Consider the following 20379-nt stretch of genomic DNA (forward strand, 5'->3'; position numbering starts at 1 on the left):
CCCATAAGGTTATCAGCTGATTTTTCAGCAGAAACTCTGCAGGTCAGAAGGGAGTGGCAGGATAAACTTATAAGTGATGAAAGAGAAAAACATACAACCAAGATTACTCTACCCAGCAAGCATCTCATTCAGATTTGACAGAGAAATCAAAAGCTTTTCAGACAAGCAAAAGCTAAGAGAATTCAGCGCCACCAAACCAGCTTTACAACAAATGCTAAAGAAACTTCTCTCGGCGGGAAACACAAGAGAAGAAAAAGACCCACAAAAACAAACCCAGAACAATAAAGAAAATGGTAATAGGAACATACATATCGATAATAACCTTGAGTGTAACTGGATTAAATGTCCCAACCAAAAGACACAGGCTGGCTGAATGGATACAAAAACAAGACCCATATATATGCTGTCTACAAGAGATCCACTTCAGATCTAGGGACACATACAGAATGAAAGTGGAGGGATGGAAAAAGACATTCCATGCAAATGGAAATCAAAAGAAAGCTGGAGTAGCAATACTCATATTAGACAAAATAGACTTTAAAATAAAGACTGTTACAAGAGATAAGGAAGGACACTACATAATGATCAAGGGATCAATCCAAGAAGAAGATATAACAATTATAAATGTTTATGCACCGAACACAGGAGCACCTTAATAAATAAGACAAATGCTAACAACCATGAAAGGGGAAATCGACAGTAACACAATAATAGTAGGGGACTTTTAACACCCCACTTACCCAATGGAAAGATCATCCAAACAGAAAATAAATAAGGAAACACAAGCATTAAATAACACAATAAACCACATAGATTTAATTGATATTTATAGAACATTCCACCCGAAAGTGGCAGAATACACTTTCTTCTCAAGTGCACACTGAACATTCTCCAGGATAGATCACATCTTGGGTCACAAATCAAGCCTTGGAAAGTTTAAGAAAATTGAAATCGTATCAGGCATCTTTTCTGACCACAATGCTATGAGATTGGAAATCAATTACAGGAAAAAACTGTAAAACACACAAATACATGGAGGCTAAACAGTGTGCTACTAAATAACCAAGAGATCACTGAAGAAATCAAAGAAGAAATAAAAAAATACATAAAAACAAATAACAAAAACACGATAACCCAAAACCTATGGGATGCAGCAAAAGCAGTTCTAAGAGGGAAGTCTATAGCAACTCAATCTCACCTCAAGAAACAAAAATCTCAAATAAACAATCTAACCTTACACCTAAAGCAACTAGAGAAAGAAGAACAAAGAAAACCCAAAGTCAGTAGAAGGAAAGAAATCATAAAGATCAGAGCAGAAATAACGAGAAATGAAGAAAACAATAGCAAAGTTCAATAAAACTAAAAGCTGGTTCTTTGAGAAGATAAACAAAATTGATAAACCCTTAGCCAGACTCATCAAGAAAAAAAGGGAGAGGACACAAATCAACAAAATCAGAAATGAAAAAGGAGAAATCACAACTGACACTGCAGAAATACAAAGGATTATAAGAGACTACTACAAACAACTATATGCCAATAAAATGGACAACCATGAAGAAATGGACAAATTCTTCAATTTGTCCATTTGATCTAGGTCATTAGATTGTTGTCATGCAACTGCCCATACTATTCTTGTATAATCCTTTCATTTCTGTAAAATCATTAGTAATATCCCCACTTTCATTTCTGATATTAGTAATATAAATTCTTTTTAAAAAGTCAATCTAGCTAAATAAAGATCTGCCAATTTTGTTGATCTTTTCAAAGAAATTTTTTACATTTTGTCTTGTTTTTCTATTTTATTTATCTCAGCTGTAATCTTTATTGTATCCATCTGATCTATGAATGTAAGATGTTTTTCCCAGGTACTTAAAGGTCATTTCAAAGTTTCTTTCAACAGTGTTTTGCATTTTTCAGATTATAAGTTGTGCAGTTCTTTTGTCAAATTTACTCCTAAGTATTTTATTCTTTTTGATGCTATGTAAATAGAATGCTTTTTTAAATTTCATTTCTGAGTTATTTGCAAATGTGTAAAAATACAATTGAGTTTTCATATACTGATGTATCCTGCAAACTTGCTGAACTGGTTTATTCTAATTGTTTTTTAGTGAATTAAGATTTTCTATATATTAGATCATGTCACCTGTGAATACAGATAATTTTACTTTAATTTTCTATTGGTGTGTTTGTAGAACGTTTTCCATACTTTTGTTTTCACTCATCCTATATCACTATGTTTTATATCTATTGTAAATAAAATGTAGATACTATTTTTAAATGGGGTCCGTCAAATTCTGTACTCTAGTCAATTTACAATTACTGTAATTAATATTGATATATTTAAAATTCCATCTACTCTGTACCTTCTATTAGTTTTACCTCTCCTATCCATTCCCTTCCTTTTTCTCTTTTTTATGAATTCTTTTATTTTTTCCCAATTTTACATTTAACCCTCAATGTGGTTAGTCCACAATTCTGCTTTGTTGGGTTCTACTGGATCAGTCCATAGTTCCACTTTAAGAACTGCTGGTTTTGTTGGTGTACACCTAAGGCCTTCTCTTGGCTACTCCAAAGGACCATTTCTTTGATTACTGCTGGTGTCCACAGTTCTGTTTCTTCAATTACTGTTGATTTCTGCTAATGTACACATGACATAAAGGAATAACAGATCTGTTATTAATGGGAATCTCACTGAGAAACCAAACCTGCAAAATTGGTGAGCATGGGTTGAACGCTTAAACGGTGTGTTCGCCACCTAACTCTTAAGACTCCTGTGCTAAAATAAACTAGTCATGGAATGGGTTAGATTGTCACTAGGTCAGCTGTCAACCTCGAGAAAATTTCCTTGCAATGAGGTATACTGTAAAGCACCGCAAAATCCCCAACCCAATGGCACATCCCTCTTAGGTATTAATATGGTTCTGAGAGATCCAAGATTAGTTAAAGAAATGGGATCTTCAAGTTTCAAAGAATTGAGTGTGCCACCTTCCAGCACACCTCAAGAACTGTGCTCCTAAAAGCTGTGGTCCCAAAAATGGCAAAATTTTACTAAGATAACCTAGAATTACAATGGCCATTATGGGGAATGTTCCAATTAGATATGATCATTCATTTGAGAAGTACACTTGAAAGCAAGGGCTCCCAAATCAAACAAACAGAATGGGATACTTATTTTGTATGCAGAAGCCTCCAAAAGACTTCAAGATTCCAAAACAGCATCACTGAAAGACTCATTACAAAGGCTAATGAAAAATTAAAGACACAAATGTACCTAAAACAAAAGACTAAATGACTGATGTGTCTCCGACCACTCCCTTTCTACCCTCATTTACCTGAGTACTCAGTCTACTATCTTAATTGCCTTTCCACTCTGAAGACATTGTAAGGCTATAAACAAAAGACTACCAAGTTAGTCGCCTTATAGCTGCAACAGCTCCAAGGCCAGAAACCTAGAACACCTGAGCCTCCCCTGTTGCACCCTCCTAGGGGTCCATCACCAAAACACTGGCCCAGAAACTAGTGTCTCATTTGTAGTAAACTGGGATAGTGAAAAAAGATTGTCCTTTGTCAAATCCATCCATAAAAACTTGAATGCCCCCATTTTCACCCCCAAAGAAGACACCATATGGGGCACTCCCAGGGCTGACAGGACTCCGAGGAATCCTCCAGCAAACTTCTAGCAATTATTCCCTTAAACAGCTAAGAGAAACTGAGAAAGGAACGAAGGGGGGCAGGGCACAACCACTAAAAGAATGAGAAGGGGGACATGGCCTTTAAGAAAAACAGAATATGACAGAAACTTATTAGAACCAACTAGGCCCAAGACGGCAGAAGATCTGACTTCCAGGAGACCTTATGCCTCATTGTACGCTCACTGTAATACATAAGCATGCTAAATGACACACCCACCAGTGCCACGACAGGCACCATGACAGTTCCAAGGCTGACCATAAAAGGTCAAAAAGTGGGCAGTGGCCCAATTCCTGGAAATTTCCATCCTTTCCCCAAAATAGTTAAAACATTTCTCCCACTCATTAGCACATTAAATTACCCAGCTCATAAAAACTAACAACCCTATACCCCGGGGCCATTCTCAGCCCGTCTGCATTCTGCCTATGGAATATGTATCTCTCTAAATAAACTTGCTTTAACTTTACTTTGGCTCACTCTTGAATTCTTTCCTGCTTGAAGCCAAGGACCCTCACTTGGTGGTCCATCCCAGGGATTCACTCACACGTCCCAGGACATGACATTTCTCTCTCCTGCAACAAAACTAAAAATTAGTGGAAAACTGCCAAAGTATGGTAGGTTCTGGGGCAACTCTCTCTCTACCCAACTTGCTCCACAGCCTGTAGATGGGATCCTAGGAAAACTGGCAGAGCCAGCAAAGGGTGAGAATTCTTACCAGAGTCAATTGTCCTAGATCTATGTAGTGCCTGGTTGAGAGAGAAAGATAAAATTTCATATTGTCCCTTTCTTTCCAAATTCAGATTCTTGTGAATTTGGTTTTGAGATACCCATTGGTTGTCATCCTTTCTCTTCCAAGGACAACTACTGCCTTCTTGTTTGTCTTATATTGTGTTCTGAGAACTGGCTTGGTTTTCTGCATGCCTGGGACATGGAAATTGTTGGTTCTTACATATGCAGGCAGCTCAACAGTCAGGTTGGAGGCCAAAAAATGTGGCCTGACAGAAAAGGTGGGTTGCACCGCATTTGCGGCTAGGATCCTATCAACCATTGCTAGCTCCCAGAGGGACTGTCTTACTTTCTTTTTTTTTTGCGGTACGCGGGCCTCTCACTGTTGTGGCCTCTCCCGTTGCGGAGCACAGGCTCCGGACGCGCAGGCTCAGCGGCCATGGCTCACGGGCCTAGCCGCTCCACGGCATGTAGGATCTTCCTGGACTGGGGCATGAACCCGTGTCCCCTGTATCGGCAGGCGGACTCTCAACCACTGCGCCACCAGGGAAGCCCTGTCTTACTTTCTTTTGGCTATCTTTGGGACTGGTTCTGCATCTTGGGAGAGCAGTATCTTTTGCACCCGCTTTTTGGGAGGTCTCTTGTGTCCAAGAGGTTATTCAATACTGACAGGTATATTTACTGTTTGTCTCAGCTGAAACCTGATAAGATATCGGAAAAAAAAATTTTTTTAAGGGGCACTATGATCAAAAGTTGACCAAACTGGAAGCTGATATTCAGAGCCCCATAGGAACTTTTTAAAGGCCTTCTCCCCTAAGCTAAAATGAAACTGTGTACCCAGAGGAAGAAAAGCATTCCAAAGGGAAACAGCTCTAAATCAAGACCAATGGAATCTTTTGATTTCCATCTTGGTTGAGGATCTCCTCTATAACATAAGGGAGCAAGCTAAAGATAATACTGTCTGATGAGTGGGTTAGCTTCTTGATGTCATTCAGGTTGCAACCCAACTCTCTAAGGAATTAAGAACTGTCCTTGTCTTACAAATTTAGTCTTAGCAAGAACAAAAATGCAGCTGTAGAAGCAATTCAAAGCCCACCTAACCTTTTTACCAATCCCCAAAACTTCCCTATTCATCTCAAAAGTGTTATAGATATTGTTAAAAATCTGGACTCAGGGAACAAAAGTCCTTCTTGGTAGAATTTGTATTTATATATATATATATATAAATTTTTTAAAAGTTGGCCCTCTCTTTTTTTTTTAAATATGTATTTATTATTTATTTGGTTGCACTGGGTCTTAGTTGAAGCAGTGGGCTCCTTAGTTGTGGCTTGTGGGCTCCTTAGTTGCAGCTCACCAGCTACTTAATTGCAGCTTGTGGGCTCCTTAGTTGCAGCATGCATGTGGGATCTAGTTCCCTGACCAGGGATTGAACCCAGGCCCCCTGCATTGGGAGTGCAGAGTCTTAACCACTGCACCACCAGGGAAGTCCCAGAACTTACATTCTTTCTCTGTGCCTTTAGAGAGTCATCTCTAGGAACCCAGGTCATTCTTACCAGAATTCAATGGAGAAAGGATAGTCTTGTCAACAAATGGGAGTGAACAACTAGAAATCCATATCCAAAAAAATGACCACAGACACAGACTTACAAGTTTAGCAAAAAGTTAACTGAAAATAGATCACAGTGGTGTCAGCAAAAATGGTGGAGTAAGGAACTCAAAATTATGCAACTCCATAAAAGCAACAAAAATATGGGCAAAAACTGTCAGAATCAACGTTATGAAATCTGGAATTTAATTAAAGCCTTGCATCCAAGTCAGAATGCAAATTCAAGGAACATGGCTGATTTTTGGTAAGAACAGTGAAACTGTGGGACATTCTAACTTGCCCCCATCATGGTCCTCACTCTCCAGCTTAGGAATAAAATGTCAAAATAATAGCCCACATTTCCAATATTAGAAGAATCACAACAAACCCCACTCACAAACACTTATATTTATCTGACCTGTCTGATAGCACAGCTCAAAGGCCTTGTATTTCTTTCAGCTAATTCAAAACTGGCCCAGTGCTAAAGTTGCTTCCTGGGGGGCATCTGTCAAAAATATTTACAGACTGATGTTGCCTAAGGTGATGGATGGCATTTGAGGTGAAGCTACAAATAGAAAATCCCAATAAATTCACACAAAAAGGGATTAAATCCAAAGCAATTCATCACGTGGCACTATACAAGATTAATCCACAAAAATCACTGAAACTACAAAACATCACAGAAAGAATTAAAGACCTAAATAAATGAAATGACATCTCATGTTCCTGGACTGGAAGATTTAATATGGTTCAGATGACAATATTACCCAAGGCAATCTACAGATTTAATGTAATCCTTATCAAAATCCAAACAGCTTTTTTCTGCAGAAATGGAGGAGGTGATCCTCAAATTTACAAGGAATTGCAAGGGACCCCAAACAGCAGAAACAATAATGAAAAAGAAGAACAAAGTTGCAAGATTCACGTATTCTGATGTCAAAACTCATTACAAAGCTATAGTAATCAAAACAGTGTGGTACTGGGACTTCCCTGTTGGTCCAGTGGATAAGACCCTGTGCTTCCAATTCAGGAGGCATGGGTTCGATCCCTGGTTGGGGAACTAAGATCCCACATGCCACATGATGCGGCCACAAAAACAAAATAAAACAAAACAGTGTGGTACTAACAGAAGGATAGACATATAGACCAATAAAATAGAATTTAGAGTCCAGAAATAAACCCGTACATCTATGCTCAATTAATGTTCAATGGGGGTAGGGGTACCATATCATTCAATAGAAAAACAACAGTCTCTTCAGCAAATCGTCCTGGGACAACTGGTTATTGACATACAAAAGAATGCAGTTAGACATTTCCTTCAGAATATATACAAAAATTAACTCAGAACAGACAAAGGTCTAAGTGTGAGAGCTAAAAATATGAAACTATTAGAAGGAAATAGGTGAAAATCATAATCTTGAATTAGATAATTTCTTATATATGAAACCAAACAATCAAACAACAAAAGATAAATTGGAGTTGACTGAAATTTAAAACATTTCTGCATCAAAGGAAGGACATTATCAAGAGTAAAAAGACAACCTTCAGTATGAGAGAAAATATTTCCATATTATATACCTGATAAAGGTATACAACCCAGAATATATATAGAACACTTATATCTCAAAAACAAACAAAAGAATCCAATTAAAAATGGGAAAATAATCTACTGCATAGACATTTCACCAAAGAAGATATGCTAGTGGCCAACAAGTTCATGAAAAATGCTCAATATCATTAGTTATTCAGGAAATGCAAATCAAAACCACAATAAGATACCACTCACACCCATTAGGATGCCTAAAATTTTTTAAATACAAAATATCAAGTGCTGGTAAGTATTAGCGAAACTGGAACCCTCATACATTGCTGGTGGGAATGTAAAATGGTGCAGCTGCTGTGGAAAAGTTTGGCAAGTTCCTAGCAATTCCACTCCTAGTTATAAAAAAATTCACACAAAAACATGTAATATATGTGCTCATAGCAGCATTATTTATAGCAGTCAAAAAGCAGAAACTGGGCTTCCCTGGTGGCGCAGTGGTTGAGAGTCCACCTGCCGATGCAGGGGACATGGGTTCGTGCCCCGGTCTGGGAGGATCCCACATGCTGCGGAGCGGCTGGACCCGTGAGCCATGGCTGCTGAGCCTGCGCGTCCAGAGCCTGTGCTCCGCAACGGGAGAGGCCACGGCAGTGAGAGGCCCGCGTACCACAAAAAAAAAAAAAACAAAACAGAAACCATCCAAATGTCCATGAACTGAGGGATGGATAAACAAAATATGGTAACTCTACAATGTAATATTATCCAGTCATAAAAAGGAATGAAGTATTCTTACATGCTATAACAAGGATGACCCTTGAAAATATAATGCTAAGTGAAAGAAACGAGACAAAAAAAGGCCACGTAGTATATGACTCAATTTATATATAAAAAGTTCAGAATAGGCAACTCCATAGAGACAGAAAGAAGATTTATTGGTTGTTAGGGATGAGGATGAGGGTATAATTGAGACTAAGTGCTGATAGGTATGGGATTCTGGAAAAGAAAAAGGACATTAGGGAAAAGTTACGGATATCTAAATATTAAAGTACTGATATGAACTTCAGTTAACAATAAGGTGTCAATATTGGTTCACTAATTATAACAAATGTACCATATAAAGATATTAATAATGGAAAATAGCTGTGGGGTATACAGCAACAGAAAAACAAAACAAAATAAAATGAAATAAAATAAAAGGCTTAGTGTCAATGACACAATACCTACTGGTCTAAAATATATGTAACTGAAGTATTAGAAGAAAAGAAAAGAGAGACAGGAAAATATTTTTTAAATAAATAGGCAAATGGGTTCCAATACTGACCAAAACTACAACCCTAAGATCAAAGAACCCTAAGCATGATAAATGCAAAAAACAAAAAAACAAAAACAACCCAACCAAGGCACATCATAATCAATTTCCTGAAAAAGATATGAACAAAAAAGTTTTAAAAAAAGTTTAAATGAGTCTGAGGGGGGGGAAACATGTACAGAGGAACAAAGATAAAAATTTCCTCAGACTTCTTATCACAAACTACCTAAGGCAAAAGACAATGAAATGACATCTTTAAAGCCTTAGAAGAAAACAAACTACCAACATATAATTCTATATCCAGCTAAAATAACCTTCACAAAAAGGCAAAATAACTCCCCTCCAAATAAAGAAACGAAAACCTGTGAAAATTCATTACCAGAAGTACTGCATTACAAGAAACGTTAAATGAAATTCTCTTAGGCTAAAGCAAAATGATATCAGATGAAAATGTGAATACACACAAAGTAATAAGAAACATCAAAATTGGTAAAATAAGACAAATATAAAATACTTTTCACTCAAATTTATTTAAAAAGAAATTTTAAAGTAAGCACAATAGTATATCATGAGATTGATAATGAACAAAGAAATGGAAAATATGATAAAAAACAGTGCATAATAGGAGAAATTTAAGTACACTCATTTATTTTAAATATTAAATGATCTATTACTTAAAAGTAGACTTGGCAAATTAAAGAAGCCTACTGTAAATTTAAAAGAAACATCTCTATGGAAATTTTAAAAAGGTATAGTAAATAAGCCAATAGCATTGATAAAATGGAATATGGAAAATATACATTCAAATTCAAAAAGGTGAGAGGAAAAGGAGGCCAAAAGTATAGATGAGATAAATAAAAAACAAAAGCAAACTATTGGTTTATACAATATGGTGTAGAGCCATTTCTCCCTGCTCCTCTCTGTAAAACTCTTCCTATGAAACAATATGAGACAATCAACAGTGAACTGTGAAAAGTATTAAGAAAAAGGCAAACTGGTTTATGACCCCAGGACTGGAGGAACAACTGTAGCACGTTCCTCCACTCAACAGAAGAAGGCCATCCAGACTCACGGTTTCCCAACCCTCAACCTAGCAACAGAAAGTAGGTAGTTTCATTCTTCTCCCCAGATTAAAAGGGAGTCCTTTTGACAGCTCCAGGCAAGCCAGAACCGCTGGCAAAGGGGACTGATCTAGAAGATCCCATCCAACAACAGGCAGCCTGGGGAGGCACACCCCTCCCCTACCAAGAAACAGAGGTAGGTGGGACGAAATGACAAGAGAGACCCAACCAGCACAAGCACCTTGTCAAGGAAGCCTCTTTGCCTCCACAGGCTAAGATTTCTCTTTTCACTGAGACACCAATTGAATGGTGAGATATATCATATTCATGGATCAGTAGAGTCAATATTATTAAGAGGCCAATTTTCCCCCAACTGACTTATAGAGTCAGTGAAATCATAAAACAATATTAAAGCAGTCTTTTTTTTTAAAGAAATTGACAAGTTCATTCTAAAATGTATGTGAAAATGCAAAGGACTTAGAATAACCAAAACAATTTTGAAACAGGAGAACAAAATTAGAGAACTTATACTATTTCCAAAAAGATTTACTATAAAGATAAGGGAACACAGACAGTGTAAAGAAGATATAAAGGTCAGAGGAACAAAATAAAGGGTCCATAGATAGACCCCCCACACATAAACAAATAATCAAATGATTTTTAAAAAGATACCAAGTTAATTCAGTGGGGAAAGGGTAGTCTTTTCAACAAATGGAGCTGAAACAGTTGAATATTCAAATGAAGTAATATAAATCTAGACCCTTACCAAAGACCACATACAAAATGTACTCAAAATAGATCATACACCTAAACATAGAGTTAAGACATTTACAAAACATGGGGAAAAAATCTTCGATGCCATTGGATCTGCAAAGATTTCTAAGAAAAGAAAAAACTGATAAGCTCAACTTCATCAAAATGAAAAGCTTTTTGTGAAAAACCAGACTGGGGAAAATATTTACAATTAACAAAGAACTCTTATAACTCAATAATAAGAAGACAAACAACCCAAACTAAGAAGAGGCAAATGATATGAACAGGTGCTTCACAAAATAAGATATACAAATGGCCAATAAGTAACTGAAAGATGCCTAATGTCATTATTCATCAGGGATATAAATGAAAACTACAATGAAAAACCTATACACTCCTTAGAATGGCTACATCAAAAAGTGACAATGCCAAGCATTGACAAAAATGTGGAACAACTGCAACTCTTGCACACTGCTGACGGAAACGTAAGATGGAACAACCACTTCAAAAAAGTTTGATATTGCACATAATAACCATACCAACCCAGAAATTTTACTCTTAAGTATTTAACCGAGAGATATAAAAACACCAGTCTACACAAAAATGCACATTAAGTTCATTACAGCTATGTTCTTAACAATCAAAAACTGCAAAGAACAGGCGAATGGATAAAAAAACCTGTAATATATGCATACAGTGGAATACCACTCAGCAATAAAAATGAAGGTATTTACTGATACATGCTAAAACATGTATGAATCTCAAAATCATGCTGAATGAAAGAAGACAAACAAGAGGACATCTTGTATAATTCCATTTATGTGAAATGCAATTTAAAAAATCAATCTAACCTAGTGCTAGAAAGCAGATCACTGGTTTTCCAGGGGCCAGAAGGGAGAGGGACATCCCAGGAAGGACTGGGAAGGGGAATGAGGAACACTTCTGCATAAAGGGTATGCTGTCTTTCTTAATTGCAGGAGTGATTACATATGGTTATACTCTTATTAAAACTCATTAAATCAGCTACTTAAATAGGGTATATTTTACCACATTTAAATTATACTTCAAAGTTGATTTAAAAAAAACTCAAACCTTATTACTTTATATTGAAAATGAAAACTTTTTAAATCATAAACACAAAAATGGACAATATTTTTATAGTTGCATAGTCATATATTATGCTATTTTTTTAAGTTTTCTTGATATGGACCATTTTTAAAGTCTTTATTGAATTTGTTACAATATTGCTTCTGCTTTATGTTTTGGTTTTTTGGCCACAAGGTATGTGGGATCTTAGCTCCCTGACCAGGGATCAAACCCACACCCCCTGCATTGGGAAGTGAAGTCTTAACCACTGGACTGCCACGGAAGACCCCATATATTACGTTTTATTAAAATGAGTCAACTAAAGCAAAATATATCAACATGTATAAATACCAAAACCATGCATTTGAAGACAAAAGTTGCAGAACATGTTCCCAGTGATATACCTGTAAAACAATGTTATATCACACACATACATGCAATAATATATGTGTATTATTGTAAAAGTAATGAGACATGTGGGATCAGTATTAACCAAATTTAGAATACTGTGGAAGGTGGTAATAGCTATAGGATGTAGAATGGGCTATGAAAAGCTTCCTGTAAATTTAAATGGGAGCACTGAGGTCTTATGTCCTAGAGTATTCTAGCCAGTACTCTAGCTTCATTCACACTCAATGTTTCCGGTTACTGAACCTAAGAAGAGGAAGCAGAAGCAGTCTCAATGCTGCCCCTGGCTGATCCTGGCAATTGTTCTGGGGATCTAGTCCATTCTGAGATCCCCTAGAGGTAGGCCCCTGGATGAACCGGACAATTAGGCAGTACAGTCATCCCTCAGTATCTGCTGGGGACTGGTTCCTGGACACCTCTTCAAATACCAAAATCAGCTGATGCTCAAGTTCTTTACAGTAGGCCCTCCATACTCTTGGGTTCTGCATATGTGGATTCAACCAACCACAGAACCGCAGATAGGAAAACACAGACATGAAGGACCAACTGTATTTGCATGGGTAACAGCACAGTTGGGGTGCAGACTCATCAAAAACATGTGATGGCTCATGATATGGAAGGCCATGGGCTGATACGTGTTTCTCCAAAAGTAGAATCAGAGACTGAGAAGATGATTCAATTTATTTGTGCTTTTAAAAAAGCTTCATATTCCAGTTAATATTTTTATAAATGTCTATTTTCAGTTTTATTTCTACTAAAAGATTTGAAATAAGTGCAAAATATAACTTTTAGAATAACATCATATCTAAAGGAAAATTTCTGTCCATACTTCCTAAGTTGACAGACTTCCTTCAAAACAATCTTCAGATATAATAAAGTCTGAATTCTGTTAAAGCCTTCACATTCAAAACATCTTTAAGACTTCATCTCAACATTGCCTTGTTCAATAAAATGGCATTTCTTGAAATAGGCTCAACTATATTTGCTGTATTCTTCAGGTCTCTTCCCTATTATTTCCCTGACATACAGCAAGTACAACTTGTGTATGAAGTTTCCAAAAAAATACAAGATGTTGACAGTTCTCCCCGGGTGTGGTTTATCTGACTGTTAGTAATGGCCAAGTTCTGGAAGAACATTTTCCTACATACATTTGATTCACAGGATTATCTCCTACGTAAGTTATTTGTTTAACAAGCCCTAACTTATAATATTTCCCCACATTTCCTATATACATTAGTAGGGTTTCTTCTACATGTATTCATTTTTTAGTTGTCTTATTAATAGATATTCATTACATTCATAGTAATTTCCCCTGTGGTTACTCTTTCATTTACTTTGGAATATGACTTAGGGTAAAAAAATTTGCCACTTGACATTCATAGGGGTCATGTTCTGTGTGAATTCTCCAAAGTATTTCAAGGTATGAAATGCTAGATACTAAGATTTCCCTCATTGCTAAATTTAAAAGATTTTTTCCCCTGTATGTAATTTTGAATGTACTGTGAGAACTGATTTCTTAGAGGTTTTCCCACACTCAATACATTCATAGGGTTTCTACCTTGTGTGTCTTCTCTGATGTACTTTGAGACCTGAGTTGCAACTGAAGGTTTTCCCACAATGATTGCATTCATAGGGTTTCTCCCCTGTGTGTGTCCTCTGATGTTTAGTGAGATCTGACTTATGATAGAAGGGCTTCCCACATTCATTACACTTATAAGGTTTTTCCCCTGTGTGTATCCTCTGATGTACAGTGAGGACTGATTTCTCAGAGTAAGATTTCCCACACTCCTTACATTCATAGGGCTTCTCCCCTGTGTGAGTTCTCTGATGTGATCTGAGGACTGAATTGCAAGTGAAGGTTTTCCCACACTGATCACAGTGAGAAGACTTCTCCCCTCTGTGTGTTCTCTTATGTACAGTATAGTCTGACTTATAGTAGAAGGTTTTCCCACATTTTTTACACACATAGCGTTTTTCCCCTGTGTGAGCTCTCTGGTGTACTGTAAGGTATGAATTTCTAGAGAAGAATTTCCCACATTCCTTACATTCATAGGGTTTCTCACCTGTGTGAGTTCTCTGGTGTTTAGTGAGATCTGACTTATTGTAAAAAGTTTTTCCACATTCATTACACTTATAAGGTTTTTCCCCTGTGTGTATTCTCTGATGTACCGTGAGGACTGATTTCTCAGAGAATGATTTCCCACACTCATTACATTCATAGGGTTTCTCCTTTGTGTGTGTTCTCTGGTGTACTTTTAGGCCTGAATTGCGACTGAAGGTTTTCTCGCACTCATTACATTTGTAGGGTTTCCTCCCTATGTGAGTTTTCTGGTGTTTAGTGACATCTGACTTATGACAGAAGGTTTTCCCACATACCTTACATTCATATGGTTTCTCACCTGAGTGAGTTCTCTGATGTACTGTAAGGTATGAATTCCTGGAGAAAAATTTCCCACATTGACTACACTCATAGGGCTTCTCACCTGTGTGTGTTTTCTGATGTACTGTGAGAACTGAGTTGCTTATGAAGGTTTTCCCACATTGATTACATTCATAGGGTTTCTCCCCTGTGTGAATTCTCTGGTGTACTGTGAGATATGACTTATGGTAGAAGCTTTTTCTACATTCCTTACATTCATAGGGTTTCTCTCCTGTGTGAGTTCTCTGATGAATTGTGAGGTGTGAATTCCTAGAGAAGGATTTCCCACATTCATTACATTTATAGGGCTTCTCTCCAGTGTGGATTCTCTGATGTAAAGTGAGAAGTGACTTCCTAGAGAAGCATTTCCCACATTCGTTACAGTCATAGGGTTTCTCTCCTGTATGTAGTCTCTGATGTTTGGTGAGTTTTGATTTTTCACAGAACGCTTTTTCACATTCATTACATTCATAGACATTGTCTCCTATGCCTGTTCTCTGAGTTACATTAAGAACTGACTTCTCCCAGAAAGGTTCACTCAGGCTGTTACATTCAAATGTTCTCTCTCCTGTGTCAGGAAAGTTTGATCTGCTGAAATTATCCACTTTTTCAATATGTTCATAATCTTTCACCTTCAAATGAACTCTATGTTTCAAGAGAGATAATTTCTCAGAGGCTTTACCATATTCATTAAACTCATAAAGACTTTCTCTTTTTTGGGGGGTTGAATAATTACAGAATGTTTTATCACATTCCCTATGTTCACAAGGACTCTGTCCCTTGTGAGCTTGTTTATATGTGATGAAAAGTGTCTTCTCACAGAAATATTTCCCACGTTCTTTGTAGTCAAAAGACTGCTCTACATTTTTAATTTTCTCATATGGCATGAAGTCTTCATTATGACTGAGGTACTTTCCATTTTGAATGAATTCATAAGGTATCTCTCCCACATGAGTTTTTTCATGGTTAATATGAAGGAATAATTTTCCATATGCGCTGAGATCATCAGACTTCTTTCTTAAATAGTTTTTCTCAATAATTAATTCTGAAATATATTTCAAACTCATACCACTTGTGCCACATTTACAAGGTATTTTTACAGAAGAAACTGGGTATGTGCTGAAATTAAACATTTTTCCTAATACATTACCTCTCTCTATAGTCAGTGTTTTGTTGTTGATAAACGGAGCTTGCCTGAAATGTCTGTCCTGGATTTCCTGACTCTGTTCTAGTTGATTATCAACTTTGCAGACTTCTGGAAAAGAGAAAAAAAACACTATAAGTTATTAATTTTATTACTATTATGATAAACTTACACTTACATACAAATGCCCTTTTATATGATTGACTCAGTTTCTTGAAATAAGAGTAATCCAAGATGTTCGTGTCCCTCATCCTTTTGGCTTAGAAGAAATAAACAAAACCTGACAGAGCAGAAATGGGGGATAAAAACTTAGAATGCACCCATCTACATTTAACAATTTATAAATATGTACTTCAAGACTTAATATAGAGGTTAAAAATAAATACAAATCACAGTGAATAAAGGAAGACAGACTTTGAAAAAAAAAAGACTGATCCAGGTGTTGGAAATGCAGAGAAGCAGAGAGGCAATGATTAGTAGGTAAGAGTACCCTGGAGAAATATCAGAGGACTGATTTGATCTTTTGAAGGATACAGATTAGACTTTACATGATATACTTAAAATACTGCAGCTAAATCTCTATGATTTACGTTTCTAGTTCAATTCTCCTCTTTTTAAATTTATTTTAATTTTCTCTTATATATTGCTAATTTATTATACTGTTAATACCAAATTAAATTTATGGAAAAGTACCAATTTGTTCCTGCTTAAGGAGACCTGTAGCCTACTTTCTTATTCATTCTCTACTCATGTGACTTACAAAGAATACAAATGTCTACCAGGAAATGTAAAATCAAAGAGACAAGGAAGACTGCCAGAGGGCCAGATCCATTTTTTTGTTTGTTTGTTTGTTTTTGTGGTACGCGGGCCTCTCACTGTTGTGGCCTCTCCCGTTGCAGAGCACAGGCTCCAGACACGCAGGCTCAGCGGCCATGGCTCATGGGCCCAGTCGCTCCACGGCATGTGGAATCTTCCTGGACCAGGGCACGAACCTGTGTCCCCTGCATCGGCAGGCGGACTCTCAACCACTGCGCCACCAGGGAAGCCTGTTTTTAGTTTTAGTATATTCAGGTTATTCTCTAAGAGTTTTTGCAAAAGTTAACCTATCCAACCATCAAATGCTAACTTTTCCTCATCTTAAATTTTCTGTGACAAATTTAATATGTTAATGTATTTTTTTGTTTTTAAACCCAGATCTCTACATTTCTGGGTTTTATTTATATTTAAAACCATGGAGGACCTGACCTAAAATATTCACTGATACTTACATTTATTTATCCTAAGAATTCTCAGCTAGACTTCATCTTGTTATCTTCCTGTTCAGTATTTGCAATATAACAATGATGACCCTGTTCAAAAACCTGTCCAGAGCCCACTGTCTCCAAGCATCATTAGACAAAATAGACTGTAGTTACCATTTTGGGGGGAAAAATACTTTTTCCAACTATATTCATATTGGGTAACCACAATATCACTCCACAAGGCCATAATAAATGTATTCTTTCTAGAAATGACAGACTATTAATTTGCCAGAAATTGTTCAAGTTCAACCAAGACTTTCACTAAGCTGGTTTACATTCTCATTTTGGCTTTGCTTAGAACTTAAACATTAAACATCAGGGAAATGACACTGTCTCATATCTGCTTCCCAATATGTCTTTACAAACATCTCTACAATTTCAAGTTCTATTTACACTGAAATTTAAAATTTATTACATTCTGTACATCTCATTCTATCACAACACTGGACAATACTCCTTTGTAACATAAACATCCTCTATTAACTGCTGAAATTTAAAATACTCAGTTGTCTTTTTTTTTTTTTCCTTCTTTTCCCAACTATAACCCATGGTCTTACAAGTGTTTACCTCTGATTTCCTTTGAATACCTTGAGTGGATATGGAATTAATAATGGTCCTTAACAAACAGTGTGCTTTTCAAAACACAAATCTCAAATTTTATTCAAACCTGTAATTTTTGAACAAGAATCTAAAGGTTTAAAATTCAATATGTGCATTCAGAAGTTAATTCTTTTGTAGTGTCTTCTGAATGAATCAATATAAAGGCCCTCTCACTCATCAAGAGTAACAAGTAATGATCCAATATCCATTATAAGTTATATAACAAAATAAGATATGCTCTCTTTGGAGAAAGCATAATATACATAAGAAAACAGCCTCATTCGATATCCATACACTATCAAGAATTAGAATCTACAGCAGATAATGTTTATCAAAACAAGTAAGAAACATTTCATAAAAGCTGGGGAACCTTGAGATTAAATTTTAAAATTTATTAAAATATTTTTACTTCAAAGGATAAAAATTAAAAATAAAAATAAACTAAAGTGAATACATGTTGCAACAGTATACACATATATTATAAGCTAATGGGAAATACCAAGATTTGTTGGAAATACCTCTTTAAAATAACTGCTTATTAAATCTATAATTTTTATTATGAAAATGTACAAATATCTCATTAATGGGTATAATCAATATTTAAAACAAATCATTCATTTCAAAGCACTGTTAAAAAGCACATAAATACAGAAACTTTCAAGCTTTCTCTTTTATATCAATAAATTCTAAACTGATTTTTAATGGATATAGTTTCTATTCTGTTTCATGAATGGTAAAGCCAGGATCTGAAGCACAAAGACAAAGGAAGTAGAAAACCACAAGTATTTAAATAAAAATCAGTGGATGGTCACCTTAAGGCAAGCACTGAGTATAAAAAAAAAAACTAATTAATAAATATAGCATTCTATATAGTGGAATAACATCCCTTTTTGGATCACTAACCAAAAAGGGCTAAATTATTTAAAAACAAATATGCTAGTACTGAGTTTATACCAGCTATTAGACCAAATTCTTTGGGAGGGGCACATCAATGAATAAACCTTAATCCTGACCCCAGGACCTTAGTACATAGTAGAGGAAATGTGGAAAGTGGATGCACAAATACAGCTATACTATATTGCAGAATGTAATAAACACATAAAAGAGAAATGAAGGATTATGAGAGTGGGAACAGGTAGAGATTTTTTCTTTGAGGGGATCTATGAAGGCTTTTTAGAGGAAAGGGTAGAGATTTTTTTGTTGTTGCTGTTCTGGACTTACGGAGGATATAAAAGTTATAAAACAGATTTTTTTAGTACTATATTTTGAAATGAATAAGAAGATCAAACAATGGCAAAATGTATAGCTCCCTCTGAATATTAATAATTTTTATCATGGTAAATGAAGCATTATATGAATCTGCTGTACAAATACTGAACTATGGCCAATTTAGTCATTAATATGTAGAGGGGATAATTTCCAAATTCTAAATATGAGTTGGGGTATTTTTCATCTTATAAATATTACTTGTTTTGTGAAAATATAATTTTAAGCAGAGTGCTCTTTTTTGCTCAAAAAATTATTTATGGAAATATATTATTTTTCTCCTTTGCCTCAGATGTTCGACAAAGTCAAGAAATAATCTAAAAAGAAGAGTAAAAAAACAAAAAACAAGAAAAATGCTTAAAAATATTAATAATGATAATAACAACAAGAAAAATAACAAACCATCTCCATGAGCCAGGCTCTGTTCCATGTACTTTTCACATATTAATTCATGAGAATCACTGAGTACATAGGAATCAAACATAGAGCTGTAGGGAAGGAAAGCATATATATGGGTGATACTCAGGAAGGATTAAATGGGAGTTTAGCACCCCCAGTTTTGTGCCAGCATTATTAAGGGACTTCCCTGGTGGTCCAGTGGGTAAGACTCCACGCTCCCAATGCAAGGGGCCCAGGTTTGATTCCTGGTTGGGGAACTAGATCCTGCACGCATGCCGCCACTGAGCCTGCATGCTGCAACTAAGAAGTCCACATGCTGCAATTATGAGCCCGCATGCCACAACTGAAAAAAAAAGATCCCGCATGTCTCAACTAAGACTCGGCACAGCCTAAGTAAATAAATAAATAAATATTTTAAAAAACCATCATTAAAAGAGAAAAACTTAAATTTCATATATTACACATTGGGAAAAATGTAACTCAGGCTACTAACATGATAAATTAGATGCTTTGGGGGGAAAAGTATAATTTCATTTAGAAACTAGAACAAACTAAAACAATATGGTTAGTGTTTTGGGTGGTGTCAGTGGAAAATGAGAAAATAAAAATATTTTTTAAACACTTTTACAAAAGTATAACAATAATAGTGATCTAGGGACTTCCCTGGTGGTCCAGTGGTTAGGAATTCACCTTTCAGTGCATGGGACGCAGGTTCAATCCCTGGTCTGGGAACTAAGACCCCACATACCACAGGGCAACTAAGCCCATGTGCTGCAACTAGTGAGCCCACGTGCTCTGGAACCCACACACCACAACTAGAGAAGCCCAAGCCGCAACAAAGATCCCATGCATGGCAACAAAGAGCTGGTGTGCCACAACGAAAGACCCCGCATGTTGCAATCCCGTGTGCCTCAATCCTGTGTGCTGCAACTAAGACCTGATGCACCCAAATAAATATTTTTTAAAAAACCAATAACAGTGATCTAATATCAGTAAGAAAGGATGATAGAGAGAAAAATAAAATGCTGCTATGTCAGTTTTAAGAGTAGAAGGTTCACAGAACCTAATAAATGAAGATTAGTAGGGAAGATT

At 36.2% G+C, this 20379-nt stretch overlaps 1 protein-coding gene across 1 annotated transcript in view; it reads right to left on the reverse strand.

The window, feature by feature from the left end:
* Window positions 1–12902: 12902 nt before the first annotated feature.
* LOC114908647 (zinc finger protein 33B-like) overlaps window positions 12903–20379 on the reverse strand; it is a 36146-nt gene continuing 28669 nt past the window's right edge. The window contains exon 5 of the mRNA XM_029244997.1: window positions 12903–15832. Within this exon, the coding sequence (XP_029100830.1) occupies window positions 13713–15832 (2120 nt within the window). The 3' untranslated portion in view covers window positions 12903–13712. The remainder of the gene's footprint in view (window positions 15833–20379) is intronic.

This window comes from Monodon monoceros, unplaced genomic scaffold, assembly GCF_005190385.1.
Source record: "Monodon monoceros isolate NGI ecotype Baffin Bay Population unplaced genomic scaffold, NGI_Narwhal_1 Super_Scaffold_4, whole genome shotgun sequence".
In the NCBI taxonomy this organism is placed as follows: domain Eukaryota; kingdom Metazoa; phylum Chordata; class Mammalia; order Artiodactyla; family Monodontidae; genus Monodon; species Monodon monoceros.